Below are 26391 nucleotides of genomic sequence, written 5' to 3' on the forward strand. Positions count from 1 at the left end.
AAAAGCTATAATGAGAGTAAAGTTTTTCTGTGTTGAATTAGTGTGTTCCCTTCAGTGTATCCTTGCGGAAAGATATTGCATTTTGATGGAGGGCTGCCTTACACTGTCTGCATTTTCTGTCTCTGTCATTAGGAGTGCCATGATTGCTGACTACATGTACTGGCTGACCGGAGGCAGCGAACAGCATATAAGCAAGCTCATCAAAGTGTATTGGCAGGTGAGAATTGATGATGCACGAGCGAGGAGGGGCTTGTCTCACAATCAGAACTCAAATGAAGGATTATTGCTTAACAGACTGCCGACTGAGGTTGCTCCTGGCATATCAATCAGTGGGAGCACTGCATAGCAGTAAACTATTTATAATGAACTGGCTGAAATTTTACATTATCACAAGTGTCATAGCAGTCAACCCTTTTCTTTTCTTTTTTTTTTTTTTTAACTGCTGTTGTGTTGATTTTTTTCAGATTGCTTTTCTCCTAAAGAATATTCCTGAAATATTTTCATATATGTTTTAATGATTGTTGTTTAATATTGCAAAAATTTAAATTCAATTCTCGAGACATTCTTAAGTTAGGCTAGATCCCAGGCAGTCTGACATCCCTACTAGACATTTCCTGAATATAGCATGTTTCAACTGGCTTCTCATGTGCTACCAGCTCAGTTTGGCTCAGAGGATGAAACAAACTCTCAAAAAAAGAGTCCAGATATGTGTTGATTTTAATAAGATTAATAAGATTATGAATAGAGTTCATACAATTTTAATGGGCTATCCATTTGTTATGTGTAATTTATTGTTCCTCCACTTCTAAATGGTTTATCCTTTTCCATGTTAAAGACAACACATGTCGCAAAATTACATACCATTGTCAAACCAAATTAAACCATGTCAGGGTCATGAAGGGCTGCAGCCTATCCTGGCAGCACCAGTGCAGAGTTGGACAGGCACCAAGTCCATTGCAAGGCTTATTCATGCACACTCCCACAGAATGTTATTTTATATTCCCTACTCAATTTGGCAAGCATCTCTTTGTGAATGTGAGAGGAAACCAGAATACTCATAGAATAAACACACACACCACACAGGGACGAGTGGAGTACTCCATGAAGGCATAGGCGAAGTGTGGGAATGCAAACCCAGGACACTAGATCCGTGAGGCAGCAGCTCTAACCATAATGCCACTGTGCTGCCTTCACATATTTAGGCTGGTAATAATTAACTGTTGCCTTGTCAATTTACAATCATTAATCAGGCAAATTACCATGTCAGTGAACTGTATTTATCACTTATGACAAAAGAAACTCTTTAACTACAAATTAATCATAAACTAAATGGCTCCTTCACTTACAAAGGTGATAATATATGATTTCTAATTTCTGGCATACCATCTGAATAGAATCTAAATTTATTTGTTTATTTTCGTTTTTGCTGTTACACTTAGTAGATGACCAACAGTATTATGGAGCGATCATCAGATTTGATTGCTGCTTCAAATACAGTATGTATCTATCTGATATACTGTAGTAGTTTTGTGCACTATGTGGGAACTTTTGATAACTTAATTAGTTTTTGATTTGCCAATAAAAAATGTTCTATAAAATCTTTAAAAGATGTAGATATTCTTTGACTTATTTCAACATTATTACACAGTAAAGATGGGGTAAACGTATATAGATCTGCTCAGACACACGGTTAGAGGTCATCATTGTCCTCATTTGGACTGTTGTGGTTTTTCCTTAGCAATTATTTTCTCAGTAATATTAAGTAGTAAACTAAAGGACATATCTGGTTTAGACTGTCCATCACTAATGATATTCAATGCATCCAGTATTCTTCCCTGCATAAATAGTAATATATCACGTTAGGTTGCTCTTTGACATATTTATGTCTAAAATGAGTAAAAGGTCATGTTAGAATCAATCTCTTAGGTAGTATGAGTATACATGATGTATATTTGTCATAGTCAGAGGTGTCGATTTTATTCTGCAAGGGCAGAATATTCACATAGTATGACATTTTATTAACCTTTTTCATGTAGGGAGGTCATCAAACATCAAACAGAAAATTCTGAACAAGTAAGTCTTAATTATGCTAATGCAAAGTCGGGGTACAAAAGAAGATAATTCTCATTGCGCAGACCTAACGAAAACAAATAAGAAGTGGTCCAACACTTTTCATGCTGCTGTAATACACCACACATTTTAATATAGGGTACCATTTTTTTGTGACCACCATACATACCCTAAGTACTAGAATAGATAGTATTAACTCTTATGCAGAATTCAATACAAAGTATGAATATAGCTTTGCATTTATTTTTTCATTTTCCTAATATATAGAGTAATTTGAATTATGGAAATAAACAATATACATCATAGTAACTATAAGAAGAGATAAGCAAATCATCTGAAACTTGGACTAACTGGCTAGCAGGGTTTTGGTTTGTTGAACCATTCCAGGAAATTTTTGTCCCCACCACCTACACCAATTAAATAGCAAGATGGTCTTTTTTTCAGCACCCTCATTTCTCAACTTAGTCCTGCAGTTCCTTTCATATTTGGCCATTCCTAAATTATGCAATTTATGAACCTCCGAAAGTTAGAGTCAAAAAAGGTCCATCCATGGTGGTTATTTTAAATGGAACTCCAAATAACTAGGAGTGATCAGTAGATTACTTTTACATCAGCTAAAAAGACCTTATTAGAATTGAGCAGTGAAGCTGCATTTCACCTTACTTACTTTTGAGTCTTGATATATTGTGTTTTCCTGTTTCACTAATGGTTTATTATCTCTCATGGAAAATAAGACTTACCACTGTCTCCTACAGGGATTCCTAATGGGCTTAATGCCCTATCGCTCAGGCATGGATCACAATGGTTCCAACTGCAGCCAATTTAGGACAGTGGCTGTTTCATGGCTGCAATGAATCTCGTTATTTGTAATTGTTGTTTAGCTAATCCTGAATTTCAAACAAATTTAAAGGGTGTATTTTGTGCAGAAATGTATCTGTTTTATCATATCACAGGAATTTATCCACAGTATTTATTTTCATAAAAGTTTATTTCCTAAATGCTGTAAATTTCAAATTTAGAGATGTGTACAATTTATACATTTTTATACTTGTGTGTGTGTACTTTTTAGAAATGATCATTAGAACAATCTGGACGAGAACAGGCAATTACCCAACAAAACTTGCCAGTCCTATCCATTTAATTCTTCTAAAATAGTAACAAGTCGAATTTTGACAGTCCCTAATATCCTACCGTCTACCCCAATGCTTGGCAACCTATTATTTTGGGTCTTTGGTGCTGTGTGTTTAGAAATAAGAAATGAATGCTCTTATTTAGAAATAAGAATTTAACACTCTTGCAAGCTGTATGTACTGTATATTGTTTGGTGTATACAAAAAGAAAAAAAAATCTGGATATAGGAAGATCATTGAACAATGAAGAACACACTGAATAAGTTTTCTTGCTAACATTGCAAAGCCAGGGTACAACACAATGACATTTTATAGCAGACTAGACATAGTGGCTTTGCTACATATTACCTGCAGCAAGTAATAATTGAAATGATATGAGAAAAAATTCATATTTTAATTTTTTCTCTTGAATATTCTTGAGAACCCTGGGGCTTAAAATTCAGGGTGTTGAACACAAAATATTTTATCCAAAATGGGTTATTGAATACTTACAGCTAGTAAATGTTTGCTTATAAGTTAAAACAAATCAATTAATTAAAAAAAAATATCCGGTCATCTCATTGTATGTCTCCCGTGTGTACATCATTGTGCAATTGCAGGGTCATTTCTATTTTTATGATATATTACTGATGGTGGCTTGTGTTTTTCAAGAAGACATGCCAGAAATATTGCACTAAAGATCTGAAATAATATCTTTGAGCCGATTTCATAAAAGAATAATTGGATTTGGGGTCTTACAATAAAACCATCTTTTGATGAATTATTCTCTGCTCTTTTTAATTGCAAGGCTATGCTGGAAGAAGCCATTAGTAGAACAGAAACATTTTCTGTCATGTACACACCATGTACTGTAAAACTCTCAAAGGACAGGATTGAAAGAGTCAAGGAGATTTTTTCACAGCAACATCCTTTTTATACCTCCTACATGTTTACAGGTATGCTTATATGAAACATATTTTTCTGTTTGAAGGTAAGTACTGAATTTACTGTAAAATAGGATTTTGTGTTAATAAAAAGGAAATCTTCATATTTAGAACCACAAATTGAATGTCATTTTAGCAGGTTAATGTACTTGTTCAGTGAAACAATTCTGTAAACCCAAGTTTTAAACTCTGTTGGCATTGAGTTGATGTGTGTTCCTATAGCAGTAAAAAGGTGATCTCTGCTAGCACCTAATAACAACATTCAAGTAAGGCTGTAATACAACATACCATAGAGATATAACAAAATAACAGACACCAGAAACATAACATCTTTTGTAAGTAAGTTGCATACCAACTCTGGTTAAGTCTCTTTGTACTGTTGATAGGTGATGTGTAATATGAGCATGCCTCCGTAGCCTTTTCCTCATGTGGTAAATTCCTACACCACCTTTCATGATCTAGATGTTTCCTTCACTCTGCCCTTAAAATCTGAAATAATCAGTCAGAGCAACACAAAGAGAAAACTCTAGACACAACTCTTTGCACTTCAAATGTACCAAATGGCAGCTGAATGGACAAAAATGTTAGATTCCCTTATGAAACTGTAGGTGTAAGCTCAACCTCCTCGATCCTTCTTTAAGTTTTATACCTTTCTTCCTGATGGAACAATATATGTAGTAGCTATTTATTACAAAGTTATAAAGCTGATGAACAGTTTAGGCCACACATCCGCAGAGACTCTGGTTTGATTTCTATATCTAATCACAGTTTGTGTGGATTTTGTACCTTCTGCCTATGGGTTTTCCCTGAGTGCTCCAGCTTACTCATGACTGATATTTACAGGACAGATTGGTTGGCTGCTTTATATTGTCCAGCTTTATATTTTCTAGTTATGAGCAAGTGTAGAAATGTTTTGCATAATAGACTAATACTTTCTCCATGGCTGGCTGTTGTCTAGCACCTTATATTGTCAGGAATGGTAGGTGGTCTCTACATCGCTTTAACCAAAAAATGTGAATAAAAAAGGTGGATAGATAACTGTTGCGCAACTTTCACTATCTTGATCCTGATTACATTTTCTAGTATTTTTCAGGACTGAAATGATTGCTGTTCTTACAAATTAACATTTACTTACATAATCACCATTAGAAGCCATAAAACATAACTCAATGCATATTGAATTTAAAGTTTGTGAATGGATATGTTTCTTTGTTCAATTCAAGTACACTTTATCCAGTATTTTACTGTAAAAAGTATTTAAAAGGAATTGAACTTAAATTAAACAACCTGATCTGAGTGGCGAGTGGTTAATCTCTTCATGTGATAGAAATCATCTATAATTTAGCCAATTAACACGTCAAAACATTTAACGTTCTGCTCTCCCGCCCGCCCTACATTAGATGATTCTACACACGCTGTATAACACCATGGCATTTTCTAAGGCAGCATCTTTAATTAAGAAATTTCTTTAATCAAACGTTTTTGCCTTTTTTTCTATAGTACAGTTCTGTGACAATGTCTTCCTTCCTATTTTTAATTATTGTTGTAGATAGTTAATGTTTTCATTCAGAGATCTTTTATCTCTGAGCAAGTAAATCCAGGGGATGATGCAGTCAGCAAAGCCCAGAATTCTAAAAGCCATTATGTAGTCAAGCATTTAGTTTCTAGAAAATTAGCACTATTTGCATTTTAATTTAAAATGAAACTTTTATTCATCTGATAAACCTGTCCATAGAAGGTTCCAGGGACATCCTGGCAGTGTCAAGATCAGGATTCAGTGCTGGATGAGGCAAATGTCTGTCGCAAGGCACACTCACAGATACACTAGCAACAAAACATGCACGTCTTTGGAATGTGTGGGGTACATGTGAATTCTGCACAGTGGGCTGGTGGGTGTTATAACCCTGCAACTATGAAGCTGTGAGACAGTAGGGCTAACCACTGTGCAGCTTTGTCAAAGCTGAAATAATGTTGCCAAAGACCGTGCTCATGTTTTAGATATTCACTCATTTATTATAGAAAATAATTTTACTTGGGTTGAAATATTTTGAAGTTTCATTTTGTTTTGTCAATTTAAAATTCTCTCATGATGTATAATACTGTATTATTGTAGAAAAGCAATGTATGAACCTACTGTTTTGGATTTTTTAAATAATTCATTTGTTGTATAAGGTTTTAACATGGGAATAAAATCAAAATAAAACCTTTTGAAATACTACTTGTAATATCTGCAAACTCAGTAGGATTTTACTTAATACGTTTTGGGAAAATGTGTTTCTTCTTTTACCTTAAAGTAGTTTGGATTTGAAACATCCAAAGTACAATAAAAAGAGCTACTATTTTATAGACCTACCGCTCAGTGTATGCCCGTAAATTTAAATGATACATTGGGAGTTTGTACCTTTAACACTTTTGCCTTGTTAAGTTGTAATTTGACAGTGGCTGCAATTTAAGAGATTCTCTATTAAATACTCTCTGCTCCAGCAGCCAGTTTCTTGGCCATTTAGAAGTAATGCAGCCATCAATAAGTTGTTGAATAAGCAGCTGGCATGGGCATAGTCTCTCCTAAGGCATATTCCACTGCCTGTTGATAATCAGATTATTGCTCTGGCAGTTCGACACTTATCATTCATCATGGCCATTTTTGCCTCACCTGCTGCTCTCAATATGGTACTGCTGAACACTGACCAATCTAATACACATGAGGCACACAGTGCATGTATTGTACACAGTTCACATCATTCTAATTCTAATGTGTATTCCAAGCTGTTCCTGCAAAAACTAATAACAAAATGTTGAGGTAGTTAAAGCACTACATGTTTAAATAAACTCAATCAAATTTGAGGGAAAAAGGGCAAAGTCTTTGGTGTTACAAATATTAGTAAAATACTTTGCACATTGTGATGGGGTACCTCTGTGTGCCCAGAGAAAAAGAGCACAAAAATAAATGATTATTAAATAAAAACATACAGGGTGTACCTTTTTCAAATGGGGACCCTAGGATGCCAACCATCTCAGCCTTGTGTTCAGCTCTAAAAGCTCCCTTATTCCAAGATACTCTTTAGAGACACAAAGCACACCATCTTCTGTTGGCAGTTTATGCACGCTGAAGACTCTTTCCAGGAACCAGAGTAGGCCCTGTTTTAAAGTACATACTTCCAGCTGCACCATTTGTACTCTGTTAAACTCTCATTCTCTCACAATCTATAAAAATATCTACTGTAAGGCTTTTGTGCCAGTTCTGCTGTGACAAGTCTTGAAACAGTTAAGTGTTTTTTTCTCAGTGAGATGAAAGACAATTTAGAATGACTAGTCATAAATTACTGAGTTCTCATGCTTCCTAGAAGAACTGTGCAATAGAGCACTGACATGCTTCCAATTTCAGCTTTTCTACATGTATTGGCTGCATATGTCCAAAGTCAGCAGGGGTCACAAATACTGTTCACGCATGACTTAACCAGTTTTTTTTTTCTTTTTTTTATTAATCTTTATAGAAAATCCATTGTCTTCTACAAATTGAATATTTCTTTTTCTTAACCCCTGAAGCAACCTCACAAAGGAAGCTTGATGTTTCAGTCTAATTGAATTCTATCATTAAATACAGCAAAATAGCATGCAAATGTCTAGCAAAAATTCTAACACTTGAAAATAATTCTGTTTTAGCAGTTGGGGAGAAGTGTATTTTTGTTAGTTTAACTCAGGGATGGTATCTGAATATATGTAGATATAACCCATGCTATCTTTCTATTACGTTGAGCCAACTGTAAAACACGGAGAGGACATTCCACTGAGAGTGAGAGCTCAGAACAGCTATTGATAGTTTTCTTATATTAGCAAATCTTTTTTATCTGCAGAAGGTATCAAGATAGTTTTCTTATATTAGCAAATCTTTTTTATCTGCAGGAAGGTATCAAGACTCCTAAATTACATCTCTACGTGACTAAGTTCAAAGTAGGAAAAGAAACAGTTCAATAAAGTCTTGCTTCCCAAATCCCATTTAGCATACATCACAATTTGTATCTAATTGTTGATAAGGAATTACTAATATAAAAATAATTTAACATCCATCCATCCATTTTCCAACCCGCTGAATCCGAACACAGGGTCACGGGGGTCTGCTGGAGCCAATCCCAGCCAACACAGGGCACAAGGCAGGGAACCAATCCTGGGCAGGGCGCCAACCCACCGCAGGACACACACAAACACACCCACACACCAAGCACACACTAGGGCCAATTTAGAATCGCCAATCCACCTAACCTGCATGTCTTTGGACTGTGGGAGGAAACCGGAGCGCCCGGAGGAAACCCACGCAGACACGGGGAGAACATGCAAACTCCACGCAGGGCGGACCCGGGAAGCGAACCCAGGTCCCCAGATCTCCCAACTGCGAGGCAGCAGCGCTACCCACTGCGCCACTGTGCCGCCTAATTTAACATCCTTTATAAAATATTACAAAAACAAAACAGATTGCATTGTACCATGAACAGCATGGGCAAATCCAAATATGGTCCAGGATGCACTTAGTTTGGAGTTTGCATATTATTTTTTGAGTTCTGCAGTTTGCTGCTATAGTGTACCGACATGCTTTGACTACTCTGATTTGATCCAGTAATGCTGCCCATTTTCAGTACAATCTTTCTTTACACCACGATTTTGTCATGGTAAACAATAGCTACCAGCAAGCCTAAATTAGTTAAGAGGGAATTGGATAAAAATGGGTGAATGGATATATTATTTTAACTTTTTGTGTGCTTGAAAAACCTTTTGTCTCAAAATTCAGATAATCTAATGAACCACAGAAGTGCATAAGCAAGCCACCATAAGTATAACAAATGTGATGCTGGTTTGACGTACTTTCTCAAATCAACAGCATGGTAGAATATGATTATGCTTGTGAATAATGCACTTCATAATCATACTCTAAATAGCATCAAACTTTAAATCTGCAGTAAAAAAAAACAATAATTTTTTGCCCTTCTCACCGTCAGGAACCCACTTATGCCTTTCAGATTTAAAAACATGCACTTGCACCCTAAATTATCATACTTAATACGCCTCTTACTCAGGACACATATGCTTTTCTGTTTTCTTGAAAATAATATTACAGTATACCACAACATCAAAATGAATATGAAAGTTATTTTCTAGAATTCTGTTATGTTCACTCTTCTACAAAACTGATGGCTCTCAACTTATCTTCCATCCTATAAAACTGAATCTTTATCCGTAACCTTCGTTGCTATGTTTTTTTCGGTTTGCATTGCCTGTTGCCACACACAATCCCTTTACTTCTCTGCTGCTCTCTACTCACTAAAGTACTTCTTATTAACTGCTCAATTGCATTTTATTTTTAATATTGCACATTTTTCCATAAACCTCTCTGAGAGACTGTTTCAATCTATCAGTGCCATATTAGGTTAAAATTGATTGATGGACTTTGTTTTTATAATCATATAGATCCTGACGTTGGTCATTTTTTGCCACAGACCACAAAGTGGGAAAAGGCTTTCTCACAGCAATATGCCATTATAATTGGATTTAAAAAGTATGAAGATGGGTGCTTCCTAGAAAAGCTCTTAACCAGGAAATGTCCAACTTTTGCAGGTATATGGTAATATATCATGAAACATTTTGCTTTATGTAATTATTAGTTTAAGGCTTGTGCTATCTTACTGCCTTTTTGAATAATGATTCAGGTGGCTGAACTGTACTATGAATGTAATTCTTTTCTTACAGTCATGTATGATCGAGGCACATTTCGAGGCAACATAAACACAAATCAACACCCGCAGACCACTACATCAGATTGGGGTGGTCCATTTAAAAGCACTGGCAACACAACTATAGCTGTCCTGTGAGGATCTCAAAATAAATGTCACTCATTATAGGCTCCACCACTGGTGATTGCTGATTAGTTGTGGTTCGGCAAAGACAGACATCTGCTCCTTTATTGCCTAACAAGTCACCCTCACAATGTATTTTAATAAACTAAAATTATCAATTATAACCATTTCAAAAATGTCCATAGATTCAGTTTTTCTTCATCCTGCAACTCACTCTTCATCATCTGATAAAACTAAAATAGCAACAGCAAGTAGTTTTACAATGCCATCTTAGGCTAATCATATACAGCTAAATATACCTTACTTTCTGTTTCCACTTGTGAACCAGTGAGGAGGGAACCAACTACAAAGCTGTCTTCCATGTAGACCCTATCTGCCAATGGCCCATGTGGCAGGTAGATACCCACATTTTCTCCCTCGGCAACTCATTCAAGTAAATACCAAGCTAGACCTTGTTCCCAGCCACATCTCTAGAGGAGGGGACCTGTTCACTGGTCCCATGTCATTCTGTGAATTTGTTCCTGTTGCACCATTTGTAATTCTCATCCAGAAGTGTTATGGTATCCCCACTCCCAAACCCAATGTTTCTTGGTCTGCCCTTGAAGTCAATTAAATTACAAGATTATAACAAGTGATTTTGTATTTTTTTAGGTAAAGGATCCCCATTTAGTCCAATAACATTGAAGGAAGCAGAAAACGCAATGGAAACTTTGAGAAAGAAGATTCTTCCTGTACTAGATTTCATTAAGTGCACCAAGTTAACTGTGAGTATCTGAATCTTCTCAAATGATTAGAAAGTTTTCTTTAGTAAAAGAGCACTTTAGCTAATAGGTAAGCCATTCTTGTGTACTAAATATGATTCCTCAATAATTAAAAAGTAGTTTTTCATCTTCAATGTCAAACTAGTTCTATCTTACTGCATTTCACGTTCACCTTTGCGTCATCTGTGATTCTGGGTATTTTATAGAGGATGGATCATATTAAGCACACACTCTGCCTAGTAACACACCTGCACATGACCGTCTAAGTCCCTGTAGCCCTAAATGCAGGGTCACCTTCTCTTTACTAGGCCTCCATGAGTGCATAACTAAGTTTCCCTACAGCATCACTCCATTCAAACTACTCTAGATTCTAGCATTCATACTCTAGCATTCATGTCTACTGGAACTAACACTCACAGTATGTGAAGAGGAACTGTGTCTTGTAGTGGAGTCTGGTTTTCTTGTGGCAGTAAGCTTGGGGTCTTCTCTCCATTAGCTTAACACCTGTCCGGAATTGTGTGCCTTATAAGTTAGGGTAATAAAAAAAGCCTAATTATTTTGGATTTAACTAAAATCTCTCCCTCCCCAAATGTCATCTCCAACCCTCATCTCCAGTCACCTCCCAGGAATACTAGGATGAAGCAACCAGCAGCTTATACTGTACTTATGTATAATGCAGGAGCAGCGGTTCTGTAAAATATTGAAATGTTTTTTTGCTTAATATTTTTCAAAACATAAAGGATATGTTCAACAGTGCTGTGGTTTACCCAATAACTAATGCAGCGATTTGAGAAATGGAGAGATACTGTTGTGCTTGCAAGAATTCTGCCACTAGTATTTTGTATTAGCTCTGGCCTGTTCAGTGAAGCATCCAGGAAGCCAACAAAGAGAACAGTAGTAATCAACACATGCAGTGGTGAAAGTATGAATCAATATCTCAGCAGAGCTCAGCTTTGCATCACATCTCAGGTGGCAGAAAATATAAAAAGTGAGTGCAGGTGGTTACAAAAAACACAAGGTAAGGATGTGAAGTTGCTTATTTGTACCAAACATTAAAGGTATCAATAGGGTCACTGAGATGATGCTAGGTGAATTTTAAAAAGAAGGAAAGAGCAGGTACCCAGGTTTAAACAACAAAAAAAATACTGTCAGAATCAGAAGATGAACTTTGGTTACACAGTGTACAATGCTTAGAAGAGGTATTCACCTCCCTTGGACATTTTCACTTTCTCATCTTAGAAAATATAGTTAATTGAATTTTTATTAACATCAATATTATGGAGTTTTCCATAACGATCCAAGTAAATCCAAATTCTATAGATCCTTGAAAATTAATTACAAAACAGAAAGCAATTAATTCATTAAGCATCTCTATCCTAATCTTATAACTCCCTATCCTTCCCATGACTCAGTATCTCATGGTCAGCACAGCCAACAAACATTTTACTATATAAATCTACTTGCTTTATACCCTTGTAGTAGAATTTTGGCCCATTCCTCTTTGCAGAATAGTTAAGGCTACATCTAAATGGCTGAGGACTGTTGGTAAACTTGCTTTAATTGGGCAACACTGTCTGGCCTCAGCTGTATATTTAGGACCTTTGCCCTACTGAAAGACAACTCTTCAATGTCTATAACAGGTTATAAACCAGAATTTTGCTGTATAATTCTGTACTCACAAGTTTTTAGGCTGTGAGAAACAGAGTCAATTCTATGTTTTACGCTTCATGAGAGGAATGTGCTCAGAAGAGAGGGTAGTGTTAATTGATAAATGGTCAGTTTTTGTCATATGAGGCCCTATGATCTTTGTTTGCATTTTCTTTTTCCATTCTTACACATACCCATGGATTTTCCAACACTTTTTTTGCTGCTATTCTATGAAGCCTCTGTTTGTAAATCTTCTCACAATTGTTCTCACACACAGCTTTTCTTTTTTCATTGAACACTTGATATCTGTTGTTTATTGAAAATTTTCTGATAGACTTATATTAAACACTTAATATGATTTACACATGCATCAAATCAAAGGACACAAAAGGAAAGAATGCAAAATGGTTTACTTAGATTTTCAAAAAGCATTTCATGCATTTCCACAGCAAAGATTGACTTTGAGCATAGATGCTATTGGCATTAGAGGTAACTTTTAATTGGCCCCTGCGATCCATAGTCCCCTTTTATGTACACACAAAAATATAAATATACACAGTACATGTTTTGAGTATTTTAATAAAGTGACATACAAAACTTAAATATTTACTCACACTGGAATCAAAAATTAGTGGGGGGAGCAGATGAATTATTCAGAACTAGAGGGATTTCCATCCTGCACTTACTATGGTATCTACTGCAAAGTAACATCCAGTGTAATTGAATCAGCTGGGATAAAAAGTTAGCCAGTCGAAAATTGGTGAACACAAGCAGAGTTATGGAGAAATTACTACAGAAGCAGAAGAGGGAGGATGCAAATGTGACACTGTCATGATTTAGGTTGATATTTGAGATTTTAAAGCCTTTTCTTGTTTTGGAAGCCATTTTATATACTTTTGTCAGGATTACGTCCTGCGTTTCTAGGGGGCTTAGTCTGTTACCTTAAACTAATCACCAAATGGGATAAAACCTTACTTTATATTCTGACTTTCATGTGATTTCTTGTCTTGCCTGGTTTTCAACTTGTTGCTTGCTTATCGACCTTGATTTTTGCCTCTTATCTGGGTTTCGGTCACTTTGTTTCTTTTTCTTTTTTTTCTTTTGCTTTTGTCTCATATCTTCCTGTTTACTCTAGAAACTAGGTTATCCGTTTTGTTTACAGAGTCAGTAGAAAAGATTGTATCCAAAAGAGTGATCTCAAGATGCGCCATATTTTCAGAGACATGAATGATATGCAGGAGGAAATAAAAATTCTAAAGGAACAAGTAGGAGGAGTTCGGGCTTCTGTGGAACACCTGGCAGGGACAGTGAATCAGTTAACGCTCACGGTTAATACCTGGGCAAATCTGGCTCCTACTCCAAGTTGCAGCCAGCATATTCCGCATCCAATTCATTTTTCGGGAGACCCTCTTGAGTGTCAGAATTTCCTAAGTAGCTGTTGAATGGTTTTTGAAGTCCAATGTAGAACGTATCCAGATGATCAGACACACATATTGTTTATAATATTTCCACATTAAAAAAAAAAAACTCTGTGGGTTTCCGTAATGTACAACATTAACATCCAGTGCTGCTTTTCATCATCTTTGTTTATTCAGGAATTGCAGAAAATGTTCGATATACCTATCCATTATTAGCTTGTAGTCAGGGTTCAAAACCCAAAAATAAATATATAGTTGAGTTTGAGACAGCTACAGAGGCTTATTGGAATGACATGGCATTAATTCTGGTGTTTAGATGAGGATTAGGCTCTGAAATAATGGATGAGTTAGCCAGCCATAATATTAAAAACAGGTAGCCCAAAACGTGTGCACACATCTATCATTAAGAAATTTAAAACGAAAATGGGACAAAGGGCAAACCTTTAGGCTAAGTGAGTCCAAGACAGCTCCAGAGCATATAGAATTGGCCAAAACAGCAATGGGCATTAGTGAGTTTCAGCCCTGATTAAAGGAAAAACTCTATGCTGGGGTTGGTAGGGTGGGAACATGTAGTCAAACCCAGTACAAAAGACTTTTTGTAATTCCTTGTGTGGTTAATAATACTGTCATAGATGCTCTGATTGATTCAGGGACAGTTGGAAATTTTATTAGCTCCTCCATGATTTGAGTATTTACAGCACATATTACTCCTGTACATCTTCAGTGTAAACCTCAAGTCCTTTCAGTGGATGGTCAGCCCATTGGCTGTGGGTGTTTAAATTATGTTACATCCTTGCTCTCAGACAAGATTGGAATTTTTCACAAAGAAACATTGTCCTATTTTGTTTTTCAGTTCCTTTGCCTCAAATAATCCTACGATACCCCTGGTTACACAAGCACAATCCTGTTCTTAACTGGGAGTCCAAAGATATCATACAATGGAGCTCGTACTATGTTAAGAATTGTTTAAGAACAGTACCTAAGGTATTCATTTGTAATACAATATCAGTCCTGCCCTCTGAATATTCTGAATATGCTAATGTGCTTAAGAAGCAACAAGCCCTAGTGTTAACGCCACACCAGGACTGTGATTGCACTATTGACTTAATGGCAGGGCCTTCATTGCCTAAAGGGAAAGTTTATGCCTTGCCATGACCTGAACAGGAGGCTATGAAATAATATATCATAGAAAACTTGCAAAATGGTTTTATTAGCCCATCCAGTAGTCCGATAGGGGCTGTTTTTTTTTTTGTTGAGAAAAAGACGAGGGTCTTTGACCTTGCATCAATTGTAGAGAGCTAAATAGAATTACCCTCAAAAGAAATTAACCTTTACCACTTATATCCTCAATTCTGAATCAAGTTACTGGCTCCACAGTTTTTTCGAAATTGGATTTAAGAAGTGTATATAATCTTATTCGAATTTGAGAGGGGGACAAATGGAAAACTGTCTCTAATGCTTCGACTAGACATTACGAATACAGAATAATGGAATATGGATTAGTTAACGCTTTGGCCGTTTTCCAGTCCTTTGTTAATAATATTTTTATAAATTTATTTGGGAAGTGTGTATTAGTATGCATAGACGATATTTTGATTTTTTTCTAAGGATTTAACTGCGAGTGTGAAGCATTGCCTTCGTGAAAATTCACGAAAATATCCTATTCATTAAAATAAAGATTTGTGAGTTTCACCAGAAAGAGAATTTGTATGAAATTTCATGGACCGGTTAAGCTATGGATAATACTAAGATCAAACGCCATCCTGAATTAGAAATCACTTGACAGTGTTAAGCAAGTCCAGAGATTTGTCAGTTTTGCAAATTAATGTATCACCTAGACAGAAAAAATAGAAATGTGCCTTTTCTTGTATACATGACCCTGTAAAAGAATATGTAACTGCTTTAGAAACTTTGTTGTCAATCTAAGAAAACCACTGGACTTCCACTGGATTTGGTGCAGGCTCTTCCTGTGCCATCATGTCCCTGGGACCACATTTCCCTTGAGTTTGTCACAGATCTGCCTCCCTCTAAGGGCTATACCACTATTCTGGTTATATTAGTTAGATTTTCTAAAAGCGCTCACTTTGTTCCTCTAAAGGGGCTACCATCATCCAAATTACTGGCAGATGTCTTTTTACAACGCGTTCTGTGCCTTTGTGGATTCTGATCTTCTGTTGTGTCAGACAGGGGTCCACGGTTTATTTCAATGTTTTGGAAAGCATTTTGTGAAAGATTTAGGTGCAGGATACATTTAATATCTGGATATCATCCGGAAACCAATGGGCAAACCGAAAGAATAAACCAAGACCTAGAAAAAATATTTATGTTGTACAGTAAATCCTAAACAAGGTTGGGCTGATATGTTGCCCATAGAAGAATTTTCAAGAAATGCCCTGCTTCGGTCATCTTTAAAGATGTCTTGGTTTGAATGCCAGTATGGATACAGTCTCTGGTTGTTTGAATCACTGTCCTCTCCATGTACCGTTCCATGTGTTAAGGTTTATTTTGATACCCTTCATACCAAATGGGATGTTGTTCGCAGGAATCTAAGGAAAGCAAGGCTAACAAGACAAGAAGTGCAAAAAGTCACAGATTTTGAAAGTAGGACAAAGAGTGTGGCTTGCAACCAGAGATATTCAGGTTAAAGTATTGTCTTGAAAATTAGCCCCTAAGTTTATTGGCCCATATGTGATTATACACTGGGTGGGTCCAGAATCTTATAGTTTATGTCTGCCAGCGTATTTTAATAGCCACTGCTCATATTTCTAGATTAAGACCAGTATATGACAGTCCATATTACACTCTGATTCACCACCATCAGCTATTTCTATAGATGTTACTGAGGAGTATGATGTACAATATATTGTGGATTCTAGAAAATGAGATTCAACAGTGGAATATCTAGTGCATTGGAAGGGGTATGGTCTGGAGGATTTTTCCTCGGTCAAGTTTAATGTCCTTCATGCCTCTTGCCCTCTAGCTTGGTTTCATAATCATTTCCCTGGAAACTGGATGGACACATCCAGAAGACTTGTCTTTGGCAAGGGGTTATGTCATGGTTTAGGTTGATATTTGAAATTGTATAGCCTTTTCTTGTTTTGGAAGCCATTTTGTGTACAGTTGTCAGGGTCATGTCCCGAGTTTCTAGGGGTGTGGTCTCCATGGCCTTGATCTTGAACTAATCAGCAGGCGGGATAATAAGTCAGCCTTTTGTACTGAGACTTATCTGAACTATGGATAAAACCTTACTTTATATTTTGACTTCACATGTGATTACTTTTCTTGTCTGGTTTTCAATTTATTGCCTGTTTATTGACCTTGATTTTTGCCTATAGTGTGGGTTTCAGTGGCTTTGTTTATTTTTATTTTCTTTTGTTTTGCCTTTTCCTTATATCTCCCGGTTTACTATAGAAACTCAGGACAGACACCTAAAGGGTCCTTTGAAAGGTTCATTGTAAAAACCAAGATGGAAGAAGAATAAGGCAGATGGTGGTTTTGACTACAAGGATGGTTAGTGAAACACCTGGCTGTAATAATGGCACTACCAATATCTGTGCAGGCCAGTTAGGTAGCTGTTTTATCACCTCACTGCTACTCATTTTCAACACATGCCCATAAAGGTATCCTGCATTTCGTTTCTGAATCCCTAGTTGACTCTACTTTTGATTCTTCTGATGCAGACGTAGGGGCTGTACCCTGTTAATTTATAATCCAACCATTCATCCAGGTCCATATAAAACATTGTGTTCCTATTATGTTTTCATCTAGAATGTGTCGAAATGAAAAAAAAAATCATGTTGTGGAACAGATTGTTAACCTTAAAGGAATGTCAGAAAGTACACACATCAATTTGTAGATTTTTGTGGACATTTGTCTGCAGTCAGTAAATATATAAATACCAGAGTGGTCAAGTGAGCTTTGATTTGTTTTACTAAATGTAATTTTATAATCTTATTTTAATTTGACTAACAAATTAAGGCAGATGCTTTGTCTTCAAAATTCAATGAATGACAGCTATATAAAATTACAAAACTCATTATTGTGGCATCTTTAATTAAGGCACCAGCTCGGTGCATGAAGCTGTTATGGCTTTTTACTGCTTAAAGGCTGAAAAACATTTGAAACTTAAGTTTAACTACATTTTCTGAAGCAATACACAACCAACAGAGGCTAAAAAGAAATTACTCAAGTTACAAAAATAAGGAACAACCAAATATAGGGTAAGAGCAAACTCAAACAACTCGAAATAAAACAGGAACTCCAAGATCGGCTTCATTCAAACCCTACCAGGATAAAGAAAGACGTCTCAAAAGTAAACACTTTACTAGCAATAAATTCTTTGATGATCCTAAAAAGAAGAGGACCCAGACATAAAGCTTCGTTTAATAATCATTTAATAATGACCTCCTATGCTTTAAGTAAGGTTATAGGTCACTGCCATAATAGCTGCACACTTACATAATTAGGAAGCCCCGCAAACATCACCATTCCCTTGTCTCTGAATTTAAAGAAAAAATGACAAAATACGAAATAGAATACTAAAAAAATAAAAAGAAACAGTCAACAAACCCTGAATTAACCAGCAAACCATAACATTCTTCTTCTTTCGGCTGCTCCTGTTAGGGGTTGCCACAGCGGATCATCTTTTTCCATATCTTTCTGTCCTCTGCATCTTATTCTATTACACCCATCACCAGCTAGTAATAATATAATAGCATTCCAAACAACCCCTATTGATTTGCTGTTTATAGTAACTGTGTAATACGCAGCTTGACTCTTTTGGAGATCTCCACCCTTAAGTAAGGTGCATTGTTTTAGCAGTCTGGCTCTGTCCTTCATCTGTCATATTACAGTACTTCACCAGTTTATTTAAACCACTTTCCTTGATTAGATCAGTGTCACTGTAGGAAAGAGGTATTAAGCACTGTTTTAATAAGTTATGTCTCGCCTTCAGCAATGCTGGTCATCAACTAAAACTAGTGCTGGGCAGCAATTCAAATTTTTAATCGCGATTAATCGCATGATTATCACAACATTCACATTGTTATGTGCAAAATTCAATAATGGACTCAAAAGTGGTGCATTGCGTGTATTTGGTATGCAAACACTTTAAACAAATAAGGTGCTTTTTAACAGCAGTATTCCCTTTACAAAGCAGCAGTTAAGCATTTCGTGTAAATCTCAACTTGAACATTAATGTAATCAAATCAAATATAAAACCAAAGCTATTTGCCGCTGCCAGGTCATTAATGTTTTATCTAATTTGTTATAGAAAAACAAGTTACCCTCAGAGCCACAATCACAACGCTATAACAGGCACCTTCCAAGCAACAGCAAGTTAACATTTCTAAATCTGTTTTCTTTTTTATCTGAACAGATACCAGCAGAAACATTTTCTTTTATCAGGGAACAGCATCAACAATCTATATTCAGTAGCAACACTTTGAGGGCTAATATTTTTCCCAAAAAACTCAGTTTTCTGAAAAGCGCACAAAGCAATGGTTTCACACATAAATCAACATAAAAAGTCTGTTGCTGCGTGTTGTGCCTGCTGTCAGTGCCTGTTTGCAGTTTGCGGCAGCAGTGGCTGCCCTGTGGGGGGGGGAGGGGGGGGGGTATTGGGTGGTCAAGGGGTGCGTGATTTGATGGCCAGCAGAAATGCACGGTGGGTTGGCTGCCTGGTTGTCTTTGTGAGACAGGTGAGTGGGGGTGGCAGTTGCAGTGAGACACATTATGGTTTGTACTTTCTGTCATCGTAAGTGTCTGTCCTCCCAGGCAAACATTTCTATAGGTGCATAAGCTACACGAACGTGTTCAGCACCACGATCAGCTGGGGACCAATCAGCTGATGCCGGTACCTCACTGTCATTTTCGATCTACATCTCCAGATCACTTGCATCAAAATCAAAGTCCGACAAATCAAAGTCCGATTCAGCGATAATATGATAAAAGTCATCCACGGATTATTTTGCTTTGACTATTCACTTTGGTGTATCTCCACATGCCATTTTAGAAGCTGTTTTCTCTTCGCTACTCAAAATAATTGTCAGCATTAATTAATGAATGTGTTAAAGTGATAATAACACGTTAACTTACTGAGCCCTAATTAAAACTACTAAGAAGACACCAAATATATGTAGGTTGAGTGAGGGATCTCTGGTTCACTTTTCAGCCAAGATGACAGAAATATCTGTACAATTTATGAACAAGGTTCATAAATCAGTGTAAGTCTACTTTAAACACTTTCAGTTTCTCTGTTATGATCCAAGTGTGGTGATAGACTTACTTTCACAAATAACTCAAACACAATAGTTAAAATAAACAAATTAATACAATTTATTTATAACAAATGATAATAGAAGATGGATATATGTGAGTGTGTATATGCAGTAGATATATAGACAAAAGAAAATAACAAACAACATAAAATTATGAAAGCTAAGTCAACTTTTTCTCTCCAATAGAAATATACACATAACTTATGAATTCTATCTCATTTCTATGTTATTTTTCAGTGTTATAGAAAAAGGCACATAACTTATGAATTCTGATCTTTGTATTCATGTGGTTAATATGGATAAGTTCTTTAGCAAGTTATGAAGCTTCTATTCCTTTCACCATGGAGATCATTTACACACTGTTACTCTGCACTAGTTAACCTTCCCCCAGCAGTTTCTGCATGTGTGTGGGTGCGAGTGGCTGTTCTGCACTTTCTTTCTGGATTTTAGAAGAAACGTATTATACAGCTTGAACTTAACCTTCACAAACCTTATAACCTGTCAGTTACAAAAACATCAATATCAAAATACATTAGCTGACTTTTACCTTTTATCTATTAAGTTACAATTAATCATTCTCAGAATCAAAGTAGGTGTACTTATGGTCTTATGTAAGTAATGTTTTATTACTTTCCTGGTAGGCTTTCTCCACAGACATGGAAGAATCTTCAACACACTTTTTTTCTTTGTCTTAGGAGCTTTTAATTAATGGCACCCTTGTCCAATTCCAATACAGACAAGCCTTCCACCCTTTTAGTCAACCACAGTTGCCCTTTGGACAGCCAAAGTTACAGCCAGGTTGAGTGTACTGAACTTGTTAAGGCAGATAGCAGATCTGGATTTACAAGGGTTTTTAAAGTAAAGAATAGAGGTCTTGCTATTGGTTTGTTTGGTACATACTGTATAAGCCTATCCTTTTGGCTGACAATTGGTGAAAAAGTTCAGTCCTTCAAAGTTATGACTCCATATTTTATCTTGGGTGTCCAGATGGTTCGTTACTTTGTCTAGGATCAATCACCTTACCAGATAAGGCACGAGGCTGAATTCTGAAATGGGGACCCATCATGGAGACTTTGAGTTTCTTTTAGCTAACATTAAGAAAGGACAGGAAGATATGGAACAAGATGATCTGCTGTGGCGACCTCTAACAGGGAAGAAGAAGAGTACCTGGTGGTGGCTTGACTTGTGTTCCAGCCTGGCAAAATGGATAATGCCAGTCTGTCCTACATCACACCCCCTTCCTACTTTGTAGTCTTCTTATTTAGATCCACCTCTATAGCCTTAACAAATTAGCTTTGTCACTTACACGCCAATTTAAAAATTAATTTATTCACTAGAAATAAAGCCTCATCTATCTAATCTGAATTTTAGAAATCTACCGTAATTACCAGCCATCATGATAGCCTTCCTGATCTGTGTAGATCTTACACTATCATTGCAGTTTTTGGAGGAGGCTATTTTCTTTATATTGGTTTAGTGAGATTTAGGGTAGTTTCAGTACTCTTTCCTTGATAGGTGAAGTTCAATAACCTTAGCATTAATTTTCTTTGATTGTTCCATTGCATTCTGCTTTGAATGTTTTTTACAGTAGCATTCATGTGTAATTTTATTTGTAATTAGCTTACATTAACAACTTTGGATAGACTTCATTCAACTGATTAGAAGCTATTCAGTTTTCATTTCCTGTTTCTTTTTGCATGTGCAAGTAATTTAGGTAGCTGTATAGAATTTTATTTTCAACTTTGATAAAAGGAATCATTTAGCATTTGTCAGTGGCAAAAAGAAAATCCCAGCTAAACAGATTCATATTCTTTATTCTAACACACAAAAAAAGAAATTGTCTCAGGTTAGTAATGTTCAATAAATGCAGTATAGAAAATATTAAATATTAAAACAGTGCTTTTGTTTCTGCTGTCTTGGCTTTTGGCTTCTGCATAAGGGAAGATAACAGATAAACATTACAAAAAAATCCCCCCACTAGCTGCTTTACCAGGCATATAAGGATGCAGTTCAACCAAAGATAAAATTAATAGTGGAGATATTCTAAAAAGCAAACATTAAATTATAGTTTACAGAACTAGATTAGCACATGTTCACAACAATAGCAGTATGGTAATCAATTTACTTAAGAGAAAGCTATATACTGTAATAATATAAATACAGAAACAGCTGATTGGAAAGGTAAGTGAGAAATAAAAGGAGGGGATTCTGCTGCAATATGCAAATTGAGGACAGGAATAAATTACAAACCATATGAGTTGCAAAATTAAAGGAGTGTTGTAAAATAAGCTTTTAAGATAATGAGAAGATCAGTTTCCAAATAGTTCAAGTGTCTGATAGACTGAAACATGGCAAGCAAAAATGAAAGGTAATCTAGGATGTTACAATTTACAACTTTGCAAATCTGTAGTGCAGTTCTCATGATGATTCAAAATCAGAAAAGATGCCAGTGTGTTCAAAGATATTTAGTCCAAGGCAGGACTCTGCACCAGTGAAAGCAGAATTTAAGTAAGGTATGACAGACTGCTTCTGCTTTGGATAAAAAGAGCTTTCTGGAAATAAATTATAGGCTTGGACTGTAGCCAAAATGTGACTTTATTTTTTTTATGGTACACATGCTGTTCTGGGATTTTATGTTAAAACAGAACACACTTGATCCCTACTAGGATATAAGCTATCCTTTTACTGGGGCATTGTGCACCATAATTCCTTATGAGGATGATAATTGTCAATTCAGGACTACTTGATATGTGCCATTGTGTCTAATAAAACTTCACTGAGACTATATGCTATAAAAACTACACAAGTGAGCTCGAGGAGAAATAAAAATATGTTGCAATGTACCGAGAATAATTGAAAAATTATTTTTTAGACTGAAAATTGACAGTACTTGAAGACCTGGCAAACCACAACAACTGAGGAGAAACAAACATGTGCTTAGAAAAATTATTTAGTAGTGTTTTACTGTCGAGCTATTTTTCTTTTTGTTTTTATTTGTCTTGATGTTGTAAAAGACCAGCCTGCTTCTGAAATTCCTCAGGAGATTGTTGGTGGCAATATTAATTGTGACGCTCCAATGAGCAGTTAAATGAAAGTCTTCACAGTCTTCCAACCAGTAATAGTTCTCTGATGTGATCAAAACCCATCAGCTCAACAGCAAGCCATTTTTAGTTTTAATTCATAATTCTGTCAATGTTGTAGCAGCATTTGCATTTCCTCGTTCCAAATACAAGTTTCATTTTTATCAGCAGATATTCCTAAATTGAGCAATTTCGGGTTTTGTTTTGGTGAGAATTTATGTACAGTTATTCAAATGTACTATGTCATAGATAGATAATTCTATGTCACATATCAAAATATTCATTTTTGCAAATATATGTTGGTAATTAAATTAGACTGCAGTAAAGTGTTTTGCTAAAGAAATGTTTTTAGCTGATTTCCATGGACATTATATGATACAATAAGCAAAATTTCTCTTTTTATGATGTGGTGGGGTCTACTGGTTTGGAAGCTGAAGGACTCGATCAGAAGGTTTATGTACCAATCAAATGTACAGTCATGGCCAAAGGTTTTGAGAATGACACAAATATTGGTTTTCAAAACGTTTGCTGCTTCAGTGTTTTTAGATCTTTTTGTCAGATGTTTCTATGGTGTACTGAAGTATAAATTACAAGCATTTCATAAGATTCAAAGGCTTTTATTGACAATTACATTAAGTGTATGCAAAGAGTCAATATTTGCAGTGTTGGCCCTTCTTTATCAAGACCTCTGTGATTCACCCTGGCATGCTGTCAATCAACTTCTGGGCCAAATCCTGACTGATGGCGGCCCATTCTTGCATAATCAGTGCTTGGAGTTTGTCAGAATTAGTGGGTTTTTGTTTGTCTACCTGCTTCTTGAGGATTGACCACAAGTTCTCAATGGGATTAAGGTCTGGGGAGTTTCCTGGCCATGGACTCAAAATTTCAATGTTTTGTTCCCCGAGTCACTTAGTTATCACTTTTGCCTTATGGCACGGTGCTCCATCATGCTGAAAAAGGTATTGTTCATCACCAAACTGTCACCCTTTTTATGTAATGGGATGATATTTGCCATTTTCCAGCCCTTCAGAATTTTTGCAGTGCCCAGTTACTTCCTAAAAATATGTGTCAAAATAAATATGTGTTAGATAAACCCAGCATGAAGTCACTTGTATGTATAAAAATGAACACATGGTGACAAAGGCAATTAAACAAATGATATCTAGATACAATGCATTGAATTTATTTTAATTATAAGGGTTTTTTTTGTCTTTTCTCACTTATTTCAAATTCTGCTTCAATCATTTTGATTTTATCACGCTAATTGAAAGTGTACTGTTAATTTCACAAATGTAACTGAAATAGGTTCACGTCTGCATGTTTTTTTACAAGCCACCTAGTTAATTTTTTTTCCTTTAATTTTGATTTGTGTTATCCATTTGCTCACTAAAAGTGTTTCTTGTTTTTTGTGAGTATGTAGGTGGGATTTGGTGCCGGGTCTGGAATAATAGAGAAGCTTCAGTATGCCAGCTATCTCTCACAACTTCAGGACATAAAAGAGCAATCACTAGTGATCAATCAAGTCCTAGGTGAGCTTGTTTGCACTCCCTATCTACAAGACATCAGCCAGGAAGATGCTCAACAGGTGAAGTAAAAGATGTTTGCACTCTTCTTTGTTTTTAAGGTGTATTGCAAAAGAGATGTATAAATGTACCTTCAGAAAAATATTTTTGGACCATGAGAAGGCCACTTACATGAAATTTGTTGTAGTCTTGACAAGAGTTCATGATGTATTCAAAAAATGATAATCTGAAGGAATAGACTGCTATTAGATTGTCTCGTAATATTTCTTCATCAGTTGCATTGTCTTATTGCTACTCACAGCTTAACTTACTGATCTGATTCTTAATCTTCAGATTATTGTGGATACCTTTCAATTTAACCTCAAACATACTTAGCTTTGTATTCTGCTCATTATTGCAGTACTTGGCATGAGAAGAGAATTTGTCTCCCTCTGTCTGAACATCAATGTGCCTTTGATTTCCTCTGTCTCTGTAAATCATAAGACTGTAGACCATGTTTTCACTTTAAATTTACTCTGTTTATGTACAAATACTACTTTGTCTAACACCAGTACCTACCGAGAGTTATCAGACTGCAATGTGTTTTATTCAGCTATTACTATGGTTATCTTTGTTGTTTTTAGTAAGAATCTCATTTAAAATATTCAGATTCATTTTAGTTAATTTCTGCGGTGGGTTGGCACCCTGCCCGGGATTGGTTCCTGCCTTGTGCCCTGTGTTGGCTGGGATTGGCTCCAGCAGACCCCCGTGACCCTGTGTTCGGATTCAGCGGGTTGGAAAATGGATGGATGGATGGATTTTAGTTAATTTTCTTACTTTCATAATTGTCTTTATTTTCTGCTGTTATTTGATATCATTAGAGAGTGACTTAATACATTTTATGTACGTTTGAAATTATTACTGTCATTATTTTTCATTGTTGAATTTCGCAACATCTGACCATTGTGTATAGTATATTTCAGCATGTCTGTCTGTTTTTGCAACTAACGACAAGCACAGCCTAATGGCCAATGCTCCATGAACATTCTGCACAACCCATTCAGAAGCCAAGTGTGTGTTTCCACCACAAAAGAGATTTTGTAGAGAGAGCTAGGTGCAATTACCCCCATATGTTCAAATCCATTTGAATTAATTTGTGTCTTCTAATGTATTCCATAATCTGACATGTTGCACATCACTACTGTTATCTGACCCTGTCTTTTCAACAACTGAACTATGATTAATAAGTCTGAATCTTTCTGGTCATTCCCAGTGATACTCCTTAGTCTTAATGCATCCTTGTGGCACAGTTGTCATGAAATGTGAAAATGTTAATGGTAGAAAGTTGCTATCATGGTAGGCAGCTATTTTTGGAACATAATTAAACTGTCAAGGTAGTTTTGGCATGGACTGGCTTGTTAGTAAATTGTTTTAATAAGTCTGAAGTGCAGAGGACTTGGGACACTGGGATAGTCCATTATGTGCTACTGAATGTCACACTGCTCCTCATTTAACAATACTTGTAATCACAGGAAATGTGTGACATTGGAACCTGGCTATTCCCTATAACTCATCAAACACTTCTACCACTGGAATGAAGACAGCCTCACTTGGCTTCCTCATACACACACACCCCTAAATTTTACTAATATTGATGGTATTGGTGTGGGAGGCACCAGTAAGAAGATCAGTTCTTTCAGAACAGCTTATAAAAAGTATTCATCCCTTTGGATGTT

General features: G+C 36.1%; 1 protein-coding gene across 1 annotated transcript in view; it reads left to right on the forward strand.

Annotated features, from left to right (window-relative positions):
• LOC114645437 (spermatogenesis-associated protein 16-like) overlaps positions 1-24747 on the forward strand; it is a 92744-nt gene extending 67997 nt beyond the window's left edge. Inside the window, exons 4-8 of the mRNA XM_028793292.2 lie at positions 133-217; positions 3988-4135; positions 9584-9730; positions 10621-10733; positions 24574-24747. Coding sequence (XP_028649125.2) covers positions 133-217; positions 3988-4135; positions 9584-9730; positions 10621-10733; positions 24574-24747 — 667 coding nt within the window. The remainder of the gene's footprint in view (positions 1-132; positions 218-3987; positions 4136-9583; positions 9731-10620; positions 10734-24573) is intronic.
• Positions 24748-26391: the final 1644 nt, after the last annotated feature.

Source organism: Erpetoichthys calabaricus, chromosome 2, assembly GCF_900747795.2.
Source record: "Erpetoichthys calabaricus chromosome 2, fErpCal1.3, whole genome shotgun sequence".
In the NCBI taxonomy this organism is placed as follows: Eukaryota; Metazoa; Chordata; class Cladistia; order Polypteriformes; family Polypteridae; genus Erpetoichthys; species Erpetoichthys calabaricus.